This window comes from Neofelis nebulosa, chromosome 2, assembly GCF_028018385.1.
Source record: "Neofelis nebulosa isolate mNeoNeb1 chromosome 2, mNeoNeb1.pri, whole genome shotgun sequence".
NCBI classification, from domain to species: domain Eukaryota; kingdom Metazoa; phylum Chordata; class Mammalia; order Carnivora; family Felidae; genus Neofelis; species Neofelis nebulosa.
Window position 1 is genome coordinate 116,157,817 of NC_080783.1, and position 14,810 is coordinate 116,172,626.

Below are 14,810 nucleotides of genomic sequence, written 5' to 3' on the forward strand. Positions count from 1 at the left end.
TAAAAAAAATGAGAGTGAAAAATAGATTGACTTAATTCAACCTGGAGAATCAAGAACCAATACTCTTTGAACAGAGATGTCCTGTTAGCATTATGTCAGAAGTTGTTAAGAGAAATGAGAGTTGCAACAATGTGCACAAAAGACAAAATCTGACAGCATCACATTTTGGTAAAACGAGAGCTCTATAATGAAAAAAAGAACAAAACAATCCACTCATTTACCTGTGGCTCAGGCACTATTCTGGGCTCTTGGAGGGGAACAAAACAAAATCCTGCCCTCACAGAGCTTACATTCTATGGGGGAAGGCAGACAGTAGTAAGCCAGTGAGGAAGCAAGCAAATAAATGAATAAATAAAATATAAATATTATGTATTTATATAATTTAATATATATACTTTTATATTTATATATTATTTTATATATTAAAATGATATATTTATATGTGAAATATATTGCATTACATTAAAAATATAAATATATAAATTTGTTTTCAAATAATGGTGATCACTTCAGAGAAAATTAAACCCGGGTGGATGTGGTTTCTGTTTTATATAAATAGGATATTAAGGAAGCCTTATATTATAGACACCTAAAGGATACCTGGGGAAAAGAGCAAGTGAAAATGACCTGAGGCAAGAGTGTACTTAAGAACTTGGAGTCTACTAGAGGTGGGAGTAGAGGGACAGAGGGAGGGGAAGACCAGAGAAGCAAATGTAGTAAAGAGGTTGGTGTACAGTCTCGTAGATCATTTTAAGGATTCTGAGTGAGTTAAGGAGCTGTTGCAGTTTTCAACAGACGATTGACAGGATTTGACTTGTGTTTTAACAGTATCACTTTGGCTGCTACAGAGAAATGACCTTGGGGAAAAGAGCAGGAGATAAACCGGTTTAGGAGACCACTTCACTGATCAGATAATATGACGATGGCTTATTCTAGGGTGGTAACAAGGGTGAAATGGTGATACATGGTTGGGTTTCAAGTATTTCATAAGATACAAAAGTGACAGAATTTGCCAATGGATCTGATGGAGGTTTTAAGGGAAGGGAGTGTTAAGGAAGACACTAGTTGATTCTAGACAACTAGAAGCATGGAGTCATTATTTTTTTTAATCAATTTTTTTTTTTTTTTAAAGTAGCTCCATGTGCAACGTGGGGCTTGATCTCACAACCCTGAGATCAAGAGTGGCAGGCTCTACCAAGCCAGTCAGATGCCCCATCACTATTTCTGAAGATGGGTTAGAAGGGACAAGAACCAGAAATTCAGCTTTGGTCATGGTTAGGTTTAAGATGCCTATTAGACACCTGGATCTAGATGTCAAGTAAACGGGTGGATATAGGAATTTGCAGTTCAAAGGAAAGGTCTAGGCTGGAGACGGAAATTTGGGAGCTTTTAGCCAATATTGAGATAGTCTTTAGATCATGAGGTGATATGGGGTTTGAACAAATTATACAGGTCTTTAGGCTACTGTGAGGACTTAAAAAATTACTTAGGGAATGAATGTAGACTGAAAGAAGGGGCCCTATTATTGAGTTTTGGGGCACTTCAACATTTAGAGGCTAGAGAGGCAGGCACGAAAAAAGAGATGTAGCAGTGTAGCACCATGCTACAACCTAGTGAAAGTAGTATCCCAGAAGCCAAGAGGAGGGAATAAGAAGCTGTCAGATGCTGCTGCCATGTCAGAGGACGGACAGATTTAGCCAGATGGTCACCAGTGACCTTATTAAAAGTTTTGGTTGGGTAGTGGGGGCAAAACCTTAGAGGGAGTTCAAGAGAGATTAGGGTCAAAAAAACTATTAACAAAAATTCATCTGTAAGACAATTAGCTAACTCTGACCACTGGCTGGAGATTTGTTATTAAGAAAATTTTAAGGCATGATAATATAGTTTATATATATATATATTAAAGTTTGTAAGTTTATTTTGAGAGAGCAAGCACAAGCGGGGGAGGGGCAGAGAGGAGAGACAATCCCAGTCTGTGCTGATGGCACAGAGCCCGATCAACGTGGGGCTAGAACTCATGAACCTCGAGACCAAGAACTGAGCCAAGACCAAGAGTCAGACTTAGTCAACCTACTGAGCCACCTAGGTGCCTCTCTCTCTCTGTCTATCTCTATATATAATTTTTTTACCCCTATATATTTTTTTATTTAAAAATTTTTTTTAAACATTTACTTATTTTTGAAAGACAGAGAGAGACAGAGTGCAAGCAGGGGAGGGGCAGAGAGAGAGAGGGAGACACAGAATCTGAAGCAGGCTCCAGGCTCTGAGCTGTCAGCACAGAACCTGACATGGGGCTCGAACCCACGAACCGTGAGATCTTGACCTGAGCTGAAGTCAGACACTTAACTGACTGAGCCACCCAGGTGACCCTACCCCTATATATATTTTTAAAAAGGGTCCCTATCTCAGTTAAATGTTGAAGTATTTGTGGATGGAAGAATACGGTGTCTGGGATTTATTTTAACTTAATCCTTTGGAGGTGCAGAAAGAAAGTGGGGATGGACTAGAAAGTAGTAAGTGAGGGGCACCTGGGTGGCTCAGTCGGTTGAGCGTCCGACTTCGGCTCAGGTCATGATCTCGCAGTCTGTGAGTTTGAGCCCCGCATCGGGCTCTGTGCTGACAGCTCAGAGCCTGGAGCCTGTTTGGGATTCTGTGTCTCCCTCTCTCTCTGCCCCTCCCCCACTCATGCTGTCAAAAATAAATAAAACATTAAAAAAACTAAAAACAGAAAGTAATAGGTGAGATAGATTGGCCTTACTTCTGTTGATAATTATTGAAAGCTGGACAATGCATACATGGTGGTTCACTACTCTTTTGGTTGGAAATTTCCATTAAGTGAGAGAATTAATTGGAAAAAGATGCTGTATAATGAACTTCTAGAAAGTAATTTTTCAAATGATATTGACCTTTTTGTGTCCTTGCAAAACTAAAGAGGAGCACCTGGCTGGCCCAGTTGGCTTGCGACTCTACTCTTGATCTCAGGGTTGTAAGTTCGAGCCCCCACGTTAGGTGTAGTGATTACTTCAAAATAAAATATTTAAGAAAAGAGGAAGAAAAACTAAAGAATACACAGTTTAATCTGGAACTATGGCAAGAAGGGATGAGACCCCAATTCTAGTGAATAACTTTCAGAATAGCTGAGATCGACATGCTTAAAAGAAAAACGTTAAACCATGGTCTCTTGCTTTCCTAAACTTTTAGTTTTATGTGGAAGTAGCAGCTGCTGCTCATTAGAGGGGCCCTTTGACCATCAGAGGGTGTCTACTGCACCTATTCAGCATAACAGGTAAACTTATGCCTAAAACATGTTCAGATTCAAGTCCTATTAGGGAAGAAGTTTTCTCCTTATCCAGTCTAAAGGAAGGCTGAGCCTATGGCTTACATTCAAAACTTTGAGAATCCCCAGTTCCTTTTACTCCAATTACTTGTTCTATCATAGTTTGCTTTTTTATCACCACCTCACTCCTGAATTATTATAGTCTAATCAGTCTGCTTCTCCTATCTGATACTTTGAGAGAACTTTGTCAACAGATTAGTCTTGGAATTATTTTGATCGTGTCCTACAGGCAAAAAACATTCTACAGTTCCTCACTGCCCATAGTAATTTAAAATAAAAAATTCCGGGGCACCCGGGTGGCTCAGTCGGTTAATCGTCTGGCTTCGGCTCAGGTCAGGATCTCGCGGTCCATGAGTTTAAGCCCTGTGTCGGGCTCTGCTGACAGCTCAGCTGACAGACTCTGTCTCTGTCTCTCTGCCCCTTCCCCCGATCACATTCTCTCAAAAATAAATAAACATTAAAAATTTTAAAAACAGGGGTGCCTGGGTGGCTCACTCGGTTAAGCGTCCGACTTCGGCTCAGGTCATGATCTCACGGTCCGTGAGTTTGAGCCCCACGTCGGGCTCTGTGCTGACAGCTCAGAGCCTGGAGCCTGTTTCAGATTCTGTCTCCCTCTCTCTCTGCCCCCCCCCCCCCCATTCACACTCTGTCTCTCTCTGTCTCAAAAATAAAATAAACGTTAAAAAAAAATTAAAAAAATTTTTTTAAACAATAAAATCAAATAAAAAATTCCTCAGTCTAGCAGTCAGGGTTTCCTGTGTGTCCTCCACCTAAACCAAGATTCTCATTCAAGTCTCCTCCACCATTGCTTCTGCTGTGGTCTCTTCCTTGTTCTCTGTTTTGGAGAGACACCTCTAGGACCTTGGGCTCAAGTACAACTTTCTCCAACACTTCTGGTCCACAGTGACCTCTAATTTTCTTACATATTCCATACCATTCTCCAGACAACTGAAATCCTTCACTGTATCCCATCTAACATGTTGTTTTTGTGTACACACATGTATGTACACTACACACTCTTGAAGGTCAATTACTTCTTTTGACCTCCACTGCCCAGTGCATTGCTTGCTACCTGCCGCTTATATATTTGTAGAATGATCTTAACAAGGTAAGGAATAGTGCTGTGGAAAGAATAGTATTAACTTGCTTCTCTCCAAAGCCCCCCACCTACAAGCCTTAGAATGAACACCCCCTCTTTGGCCTAGTTTCCCATCACAGTAAAAGAGCCTAACTAAGCTCAACCTCACAGAAAACAGAACTGAGGGATGCTTTCTCTATGCTCTTCTAAGTGATGCCTTAGGGCCAGGTTGGGGGAAGGAAAGAGACTGAATCTGAAGACTAACTTGTCTCAATCTTGCTTTGTCCCTCTCCTTTCCTCCTAAACTTGAGGAAGATTTTCGGTGCTGGATCCCAAGATCCATCAGTTAAAGTGGGTTGCCTTCTAGGCAACAGACCTACGGTAATTCCCTTCTTCACTCACCGCTTTTCCCTGTCAAATTGAAGTTGTTATGGTGGAGGGGTGGCTGGAAGGTAAGGAATGAAGCCAGCACCAGCCTGCACCAGACTGAAGGAACCTGGGGAAGACACAGTATTCGCTCAGAAAAACACAAAGAACATGGAGCCTGAACTGGGGCAGGAGATGGAGCGTACGGTGTTATGAAAAATAATTAGGAAGAAACAAGAGGTCTAAATAACTGATGAAAGTTTAATACATTAAAACCAAGGGTTTATCACTTTTATATTGCATTTGCGATTTCTGAACAATACAAAGTAGAGGCAAATAATGACACTTCATAAAAATGTTGATTCCCCATTCCCTTCCCTAAGACCCAGCCTCCCTCAAATATTCCCTCCCACCCCCTACAGAACTCTGTCCTGAATAAAACACTTAAATACATCATAAATAGTAAATTATGAAAAAAAATAGCAAGAATTGTTTCTTTCCTTCTTGTAAAAAAGAACATGGCAGCAAAGACAGGCAGCCAGAAACTGGCTGGGGGTGTCTAATATAGACAGTTACTTGGGGGATGGGCTACCCTACTATCAAGGTCGGGTGGGATGGACAGGAGAGTCTTCAACAATCTGCCTGAGATGCCAGGCCTCCTTCTTCCCCTGGCAGGAGTAGGAGGATCAGATGGGGAACCACAACTCTTGGAGACGGGAACAGAGGGATTACAAAGCCCCCATTTCCGAGTTCTCTGTATGAGAAGGGGCAGGGCATGTGGCACAGCAATGATCTCACCTAGGCAAGAATCTGCTGGCTCCCTGTGAGTCTAAGAGAATATCCTCTAGCCTCACAGCTAGACTGCCTGTTAAATGGACACAGGTGTCCCCTTTCCACTTGAACTCCACGAACAGAACTTTGTCAGAAAAGGTGGGAAGGGCAAGGAAGAAACCTTTTGAGAAGGATCCAAATTCATTTGATTAAGTCTTCGTATTTAGAAAAACAAGCAGAATATATTTCAAATTGCAGAACAGTAATAATCGTGATGGCCCCTCAGTGAGTCAGGTCCTGCCTAGGAAGGGCTCTGATCTTCCAGCCCCATGACTGCCCTTCTGTTTCAACCAAAGGGGTAAAGATTACCCCATGTCCCACTCTCTCCATTCCTTCAGCCTTAAGAAATTCATCAAGAGAGGAGGAGTTAAAGAGGAGCTGCTCTTGGCAAAGCAGTTCCACACTTCCATTTCTCAAACACCAGGGGGCTCTTCTGAGGGAACCCCATGAACAGGCAGCTCTCCAACACTTCTGGAGTTTTGATCTGAAACTAGCTTGAAATTGTGTGCTGTGCGCTAGTCTTTCTTTTCCTTTTTTTTAAGAAAAAAGAAAAAAAAGGAAGTTGGGAGTTGGTTTAACACCATCACTCCCCCAAAACCTTTACAAAAGTTACCAGGGTCTTCTTCCAGAGAAAGAGCTAAGGTGGAGATAAGGTGCCAGCCAGTCTGTCCTGAGAAAATTAAGAGTCCAGCTCCTGGTGAAGGGTAGATGAGGAGGAAGAAAACCACCAAGTCCAGCAACCCCGCTTCTAGCAGGAAGAACTGGGGGCTTGAAAACAATTCATTTGTGGAAGCCAAGGCTGGCCAGTTGAAAACTCATGCCACTCAACTCAGAAGTGGGGAGGACGCTGCTGTCCTCAACTGTCCGAGGCACTAAGGCCCATTTGTAAGGAAAGGGATGGAGAAGACGATCTTCTTCAGGAAAGAGACAGCCCCCCTAGCCTCCAATATGCTTCTTCTGTGATGACCACGAAGAAGAAAACTCAGCATTGCTGGGGCAAGGGCTGGCATCTTGGGATCACCGAGCTGGTAGAATCTTGTTCTAAGTCTTCTGAATTTTTTTGCTCACTGGAAAGGGAAAGAGTGTAAAATTAAGGATGTGGAGTATGAGATGAGGAGCCAGGAATGGAATTCAAGTTAATTTCAACCTGATTAAAAGAATTAAGAAGTCTTCTTCTATTTCAGTCTCTGCTTGCAAGTACAAGGTTCCCAAACCACAAAATTTAAAAAGGCAAGATTCAGGGGGGCACCCAGTCCCTTAACCTTGCCAATTAACTCCTTGTTCCACTCCATCAGTGATCATCTTTATACCCTTCAAAGCATTTACCTCCCCCACATCCCAGACACTCACATGGGTGAACTCTGACTCTGCAACTTCAGGCTTTTCCAAGAGGATTGAACTAACAGGAGAAAAAAAAAAAAATGGAGGCAGAGAGAAGTATTAGAAGATAAAAAAGAAAAAGGACCCTCCTTTCAAGTCAGATCTTATACTGCTTCTCCATATTTCACTTCAAGATCAATTTAGGATTCAGAAAGAAAAGGTTAAGAAACTACCAGATTTAGAAGCATGCCATTTTAATTAATTATTTATCATCTTGAGTACTACAAAGTATTTCCTAATATCCTCCCCTTCTGTCCTCAATTCCCAGGTGTGGCAGGCACTCAGTGATCACTGCTGCCTGATATTTATGCCATTGTAAAATTTTCTTTTGAATGTAGGCTGGATTTAGTGATTCTCTTCTAGTGGACAGATGAGAAAACATCAATTCTGAGATTAGGTTACCAAATACCCTACCTAGCTTCCTCTTTGGCTCATGCTCTGTTTGCTCTGAGAGAAGCCAGCTGCCACATGGAGAGAAGCATGTGACAAGGAACTAAGGAAGTACCACTGGCCAACAGCCTGCAAGGAACTGAATCTTGCCAACAACCACATAAGTGAGTTTGGAAATGGATCCTTCCTCAGGCGAGCCTCCAGATGAGGCTACTTCCCTTACAAACAGCTTGAATGTAATATCCTGAGAGACCCTGAGCCAAAGGCACCCAGCTAAGTCACAATGAAGTATTTAAGCCACATAAAATCTGAGATAATAAATGTTTGTAGTTTTTAGCTGCCAAGTTGGAGGTAATTTATTACACAATCGATAATACAGCTTTTTGTACTTGAAAGTGAAGTGCTGCTGAACTAAAAATCTAAAAAGTGGAAGTAGCTTTGGAAGAGGGAAGTGGGCTTTAAGGAGAGTTTTAGTGAAAGTTTAAAAGTGCCATGAATATACTGTAGAATTTTAGACTTGAATGGGTGAGTGGCCAGTGTGGGCTGAAAGGAGAGTAAGAAAGATCTTACTGGCAAGTAAAGGAATTTAGTGGAACAAAGTTTAGCAACAATATCATATGCAGTTATGTGAAAAGTAGAATATGTGCCTAATGAACTGGGTGATCTAGCAAAGGAGAATTCTAAGCAAAGTCCTGAAGGTGCCATGCAATTCCTTCTTAATAATGCTTAGAATAAAACTTAAGAGAAGAAAAAGATTAAGGGAAGGACTATTTAATAAAAGGAGGACTTGCCAGGACTTAATGGTTTTGAAAATTCTGAGCCCCTCCAGATAGCAAACCACGCTGAAATTAAGAAATGGCTTGTGAACAAGCAAGGTTTTATAACCTGAGTACTACCAGGAAAATGTGCCCTAAAGACAAAGCCAATGGTATGACTGTAAAACATTTTTTTGAGACCTCAGAAAAATCAAAGTTTGTTGGTTAGAGTACTATTCAATCATGCAAAAGGCCATCCAAAAAGATTAATGTCTTGTAGATCCTCTCAACAACAGGATCTCTAAGAAGCACAGGGCTTATATCAAGACGGTCAATATCTGTGGGTGTGGCTTTTGTCTGAAGGACTGAATCTCAATGAGATTCATAGGAGGTCCACAAAATCTATGAGGGCATTATAACAACAGAAACATTACCAGCTTGGACTGAAAGGGACAGAAACAGTACAAAATGAAGAGACCACTGGACCCTAAAATTGTACTGGCAAGAGAGCAGGCTGACAAAACTACTCAGCTGCAAACACATTCTACCTTTTGTGAAAAGGGAAGACACAGAAAGCAAAAACAAGACTCCAAAGGGTGGAGCCAAGAGCCATGGAGAATTACCCCCATGTTTTGAGACTCGATAAAACAAACTCCAACAATCGCTGGATTTTGGACTTAGCTATGCACCAGTGACTCCTCTGTGCCTCCTTCGCTCCTCTTTTTGTACAGCAATGTGTACAGTGGTTATCTCCTTACTGCCTCACCACTGTCTGCTAGGTATGAAGGGAGAAAACCTCTTTTATTTTTCACAGGTCAAAAGACTGAGAGGAACTATACTCGAGGAACACCACCTGGGGAATTCGTTCAAACCAAGACCTAATTCAGAGGACAAAATTCTGGAATTTGAGCTGCTGCTATAATGGGGATGGGACTTTTAGAGACCATGGGAGCCAATGAACGCATTTTGCACATGGAGGGATGTGAATTATTGGGGGCCAGAAGATGGACTGTGACAGGTCGCTCATTAGGTGGCTCCCCATGATCTCTGCTTCCTGATATTCATACCTTTGTGTAAGCCCTTCTCCTTGTGAGTGTGGGTGTGTGGGCCACATTTAGCAACTACAATGCAGTATAGGTGACAGGATGTCAATCTTGAGGTTAGGTTACAAAAAGATTATGGCTTCTGCAAAGGTGCATGCACTCTCATTTACTCACTCTTGAGAGAAGCCAGCTGCTATGTGCTGAGTTGTCCTAACAGAGAGGCTCACGTGGCAAAGAACAGGGAGGTCCCCAGCCAACAGCTGGTGAGGAACTAATGCCCTCTGTCCAGTAACCCACAAGGAACTGAATGCTGCCAATAAGCACATAAATGAGCTTAGAAGTGAAGCCTCTCAGTCAAACCTTCCAGACAAGACAGTAATCCTGGCCAACACTTCATGAAGACCCAGATTCTGACTCACAGAAACTATGATATATGCTTGTTATTTTAAGCCACTAAGTTTTAGGTTAATGTATTATGATGGAATAATCAACACACCATGTAACAAAATTAAATCACAATCTTCATACTGGATTCTTTTGCAACATTGACTGTTCATTTTCTTCACTGCCCAGGAATCTTCCCAGGCTTACAAAATAAGCAGAGAATTCTCATCTAACTCATCAGGAGATAAAGGGTTGGTTGGGGCGTGTTTTGACTGAATATCAGAAAAGTCTTGCACACCCCCCTAAAGATGGAGAGATATTGACACTTTTCCAAATCACTAAAGATCAGCTAAAAGAAAGTAAACCTGCAAAAATCTAGTGAGGAGCAAATGACAATGATCTCTTGAAGAAACAACTTATGGAGGTTCCTAAGGACCTGAAGAGAGACATGAAAAGATTATATGGAGAAAGGGGCCAAGGAACCAACCTTGTAGATTGCATTTGTAAAGTCTCTCCAACTACAGGTGAGAAATAGGGGTCAGGAATAGTCGTGACCTCACTGATTTTCTCCAAAGGTGGAGTCTGAGGTAAAACATCAGGACGACCGAAGTGGACGCCTGGAAAAAAGAAAAGGGAAGAAAATCAATAAATAAAAAAGAAGACAAAATGGGGTGGGGAAAATATGAGGGGGGGAAAAAATGAAGCAACTTGGCTTTTCCTGGACAGGAATGGAGAGTAGAGGTCCTAGGCAGATAAGACAGGGCTCCGAAGGAAGGGAGGGAGTGCCCACGCACATGGGAGCCCCAGCCCTGGCGCTGACCTGGCTCCACTTCCGCCTTTGTTGTCACTTGTGCCTTGTGCTCCCCAGAGACCGATGTCTGGTAAGTAATGCAGGAGTTGCCGCTGGGGCCTGCTCGCCGAGAGAAAGATGAGCCAGACCGAAACTTTTTGGAAGGAGAGGGCTTCACTTCAAAAGGGAAAGAGAAAGCCTACTTAGCACCCACCTAAGAAACCATCACCAAGACACAGATACAAATCGCCAGCACCCCCAACACAAACCCAAAGGTGCTCTGCAAAGCGGGCAGAAGGACTAATGTCAACAAAGACAAGCTCTATTAACTACTCTTCAGAGGACAGGCTGTGCATCTTGGGTCACCTCACTTTGGAAAGCAGAGAACCTAGACAAAAGGAAACACACACACACACGCACATCTTTCCCCTGCTACACCCAACCTCGATGGCTTTGCTTCCACCCGATGAGATGTCCTCCGCTCCGTCATCCCCTTGTTCTTTAGTAACGTCCTCCAGGTCAAGCTGACGAAGATGACCCTTTCACTCTGCATCCTTGTAGCACTTACGCACACAGCACCGTGATACTTTACACTTGTTTATATATCACTTTGAAAAGACTTTGAAAAGATTTTTCCATGTTTCTTTAAGACTGTCTGGCATGCCTAAGTCCTCTCTGTCGCACTGAGGGACGACTGAGGCCTAAGATGAGGAGATGGAAAGGAGGAGTTGGAAATGTGCCAGGGTCAACAGCATGGAAGGTTTGGGAAGAAGAATACTGGCACTTTCCAGTCACAAAAGTTGAGGAAAGAGAGTGAGAAGGACTGCTAAGCAGAAATCAGTAAATGCTTCTCCAACCCTTTGATCCCACTCTGAGAATTCCTTGGCACTGGGGATATGAACAGAAAATAGAACATCTGTGATATCCTTGTCTATCTCTGTAAGTCTGGCTCTATCTCAGCCTGTGGCGTGGATCCTACTCCCACAACGACACTTTTCCCCCACCAATCCCACTTCCTAGAAATGCCCCTCACCTCAATGACACACGGAGGGACAGCCAGGGGGAAAGCAGCAACTCGGAAACCACGGGGACAGACAGAGTGACTGACATAAAGACGGGCAGCAGTTCTCACGGGATGTGGGTAGAGCAGAAGAGGCTTTGGCAGTTCCCTGACAGAGGTGTCTTGCCCCCCCATCTCCTGGAGTAAGGGAGGCACTGGGGGGTCATCTGGTAGAAGCCACTTACAGGGTATCTTCTTGAACACTGTGTTGCACATGAAGCGTTGGAACCGTTCAGCATAGAAGCCTGGCCGATGCACCGATACGGTGTCCTGCAGAGCAGAAGAGAGGGCTGCAGAGTTAGAGATGGGAAGGCCCAGCAAGAGGGCCTCTATTTAGTCCTAGGGCTGCTTTCCCCTAGGCTGAGACCCAAGCAGAAGGGCAGAACCCACAAATGAAATAAGAACAAACGGAGGGGGCAAATCAGAACTGAAGGAGGCAGGAGAGCCTCTAGCAAACTGCTACTCACCCCATCATGTACCAGAGCTTTCCAAGAGTGCTCCAACTTCTTAACAAACCTGCCGAGAAAAATGTTTATCACACAGCCCCACAGTTTTTAAGTGAATGACACAGTTTTCTCTTTTAGAGTTGAAAAAGCTGGGAAAGCACTCCCTCTATAAAACTGGCTTTCCAAAGAACAGACACAGTCATGCTTGTTCAACATGGAGATCAAAGCTGTTTCCAGGGAAGTCACTTAGCTTCCCATAGAAAGAGAGCAGTAATTATGTCCCTGGTAAGTCAGAGACAAGAGCATTTATTACAAAAGGAGAACTGAAGGAATAGATGGGTATGCTACTAGGGGGAAGAGAGGAATTAAAACTGGATGATAAGACGCTGAAATGGTAAACCAAGTATTGTCCAATCCTCAGTAGTAGCTGAAACCTGGGATCCAGCATTCCCAGCTCTCCCCTCACTACCACCTCACTACCTCCGTTCCACAGGCTCACACTCTGCACAGAACAGTGATCCTCTTGTTTTTCCTCTGAGGAAAGGGGAACGTGTTTCCAGCTGTATCCCAATGTGGAGTGTGACTCATCTCACAGGTTTCTCGCAAAGAGCCAGACAGATGGTGTATTCTACCCTGGTGCTTCTGAGGACTGACTCAGCTCTCCACAGAGGTGTGTGTTATGTTTGGGGAAGTGGCAGGGTAATGAAGCCAGGGAGACAGGCAAAATCAATGAACCAAACCATCATTTAAAACCTAATGAGGTAAGCAGCTGGGCTGCAACTCACTGTTCTTGTTTCAGGAAGAATTTAGTGACAAACCCACCTGAAGGAGAAATGTGAGTGGTTATCTGCAACCACTCTGCCCCTTCATTTGGGATCTGTGCACTCCTCACCTGTAAGACTGAAGAATGTCAATGATCCCAATATAAAGCAGCAGCCTTTCCCCCTTACTATTGCGGGCCGGGATGCCACCCATACTGTTCCGGAAGACAAGAAGAAAAGAGTTAAGAAAATCTTTGGCCTGGCACATGGGGTTCTCTTAACCTCGAGTCAGATCAGGACAGGGAACTGAGACCTAAACATAACCGTCCCATCTCCCATAAACTGGGGAAGAGTGAGAACCTTCCTTCATCCCCAAGAACCACTCTGGAGTACGTATTACAACCTCTTTGCCTCCAAGTTTCACTCACCTGCCCCCTCCGACCCTAATTCCACCAAAGAGAATCTAATATCACCTCTACTCAGCCATGTTGGAAACGTTCCGATAACTGAACTTCCACAGTACTTTCATATTTTAATTCACGCCCACTAGGACACTCCTCTTGAGAGTCATGGTATCCTTTACCGTGACTTAAAACTGGAACTACCTACAAGACATTTATACTTTGCGGTAAATATGCTTCCCTGATAGATCCACCGTGGTAAGAAGGACATCTTCCATAAAGCTGCCTATAACAAATTGCTTTTGGTGAAGTTTTAATATAATAGGCAGATGTGTCTAAGACCCTGAGTAGATTCTTTTCAAAAAGTCTTTTAATTTCAAATAGTTCTCTTTCTCAGATGTGCTATAAATCCCCAATTTAAGACTTCTTCCTTTCTTTTTATATTCTTAAGAAAGTTCATTCTATAGTTCTATAAATACTACTACTGTCAACTTAACTCCTGAATCAGGGTTACTCTTATTCCAGAAGCTGGGTCCCCTCCTCAAGAAAAACCTACAGTGAGTCTATGTTCTCCTTTCCGGTGTCCCTGAGCCCACTCACTGGTCATCAGTCTCCATGGTGCCACCTCGCCGAGCCTCGCCCTGGATAGATTCCATAGCTGTAGAATAGAGAGCCTTTTGGGGGGCTGGTCTGCGAGTATCAACTGAATACTGTGTTTCATTGCCTAAGGGCTCTCGTTGGGCATGATCTATGTTATGGATTGACATCAAGAGACTATAGTCCATTATCTTGAAGCTCTGCAGCACCTAAGTGGAAAGAAAACAAAAACAAAAACCATGATCTGAGCCTTGGGAGGTAAGAGAACTCTTTTTCAGGACCTCACAGCTTTCCTGATTCAATTCTTTTTTTGTTTTTTAAAGACATATTTTTTAAATATTTAATTTTTTAAAATTTATTTATTTTGGGGAGAGACAGAGTGTGAGCAGGGGAGGGGCAGAGAGACAGAGACAGAGACAGATAGAATCTGAAGCAGGCTCCAGGCTCAGAGTTGTCAGCACAGAGCCTGACATGGGGCTCGAACCCACGAACTGAGATCATAACCTGAGCTGAAGCCTGTCACTTAACTGACTGAGCCACCCAGGTACCCCAATGTTTATTTATTTGAGAGAGAGAAGTGAGAGAATCCAAGCAGACTCCACATCATCAGCATGGAACCCGATGTGGGGTGTGGGGCTTGATCCCATGAACCATGAGATAATGACCTGAGCCAAAATCAAGACTCGGACTCTCAACTGACCAAGCCACCCAGGTGTCCTTCAATTATCTTTTTTTTTTTTAATGTTTATTGGTAGAGGGTGGGGGGAGCAAAGAGAGGAAGAAAGAGAATCTCAAGCAGGCTCTGTGCCGACACAGGCTCGAACTCACAAACCGTGAGATAAATGACCTGAGCAGAAACCAAGAGTCAGATGCTTAGCCAACTGAGCCACCAAGGTGCCCCTTGACAGTAAACCTCCAGGGTTAACTACATAGGCTTATCCTTTGCTCCTCCTAGTCCCTGAAGAAGAACACATTAACCTCCTCTGGTCACCATTTACATCCCCTCAGCTTTCTTCCTTTTGAGTAAATATATATTAGACCACTGCCTAGCCCACAAGACGCTCTTTGTTCTTTCCTTGTATCTCTTTATTATTATTATTGAGCATTATTTTCTCAAGGGAACAAGGAATACATACTTGAATTGTAAAGAATCCACAAGGAAAGTCTGGTAAAGTACACTTCGTGATAGAA

At 43.2% G+C, this 14,810-nt stretch overlaps 1 protein-coding gene across 8 annotated transcripts in view; it reads right to left on the reverse strand.

The window, feature by feature from the left end:
- Positions 1 to 6,539: 6,539 nt before the first annotated feature.
- PIP5K1A (phosphatidylinositol-4-phosphate 5-kinase type 1 alpha) overlaps positions 6,540 to 14,810 on the reverse strand; it is a 39,501-nt gene continuing 31,230 nt past the window's right edge. For 3 of the 8 annotated variants that reach the window (XR_009257714.1, XR_009257715.1, XR_009257713.1), the window contains exons 8-16: positions 13,623 to 13,828; positions 12,753 to 12,836; positions 11,882 to 11,930; positions 11,600 to 11,684; positions 10,385 to 10,531; positions 10,052 to 10,181; positions 9,355 to 9,490; positions 6,963 to 7,011; positions 6,662 to 6,679 (exon numbers count right to left, since the gene is read on the reverse strand). Coding sequence is in view for 3 of the 8 variants with exons in the window: in XM_058715791.1 (XP_058571774.1) it covers positions 6,677 to 6,679; positions 6,963 to 7,011; positions 10,052 to 10,181; positions 10,385 to 10,531; positions 11,600 to 11,684; positions 11,882 to 11,930; positions 12,753 to 12,836; positions 13,623 to 13,828 (753 nt within the window). In the remaining 5 variants the exon portion in view is untranslated. Of the gene's footprint in view, positions 6,680 to 6,962; positions 7,012 to 9,354; positions 9,491 to 10,051; positions 10,182 to 10,384; positions 10,532 to 11,599; positions 11,685 to 11,881; positions 11,931 to 12,752; positions 12,837 to 13,622; positions 13,829 to 14,810 lie in introns of all 8 variants that reach the window. The other 5 variants (XM_058715791.1, XM_058715790.1, XR_009257712.1 and 2 more) reach the window with 4 other exon arrangements.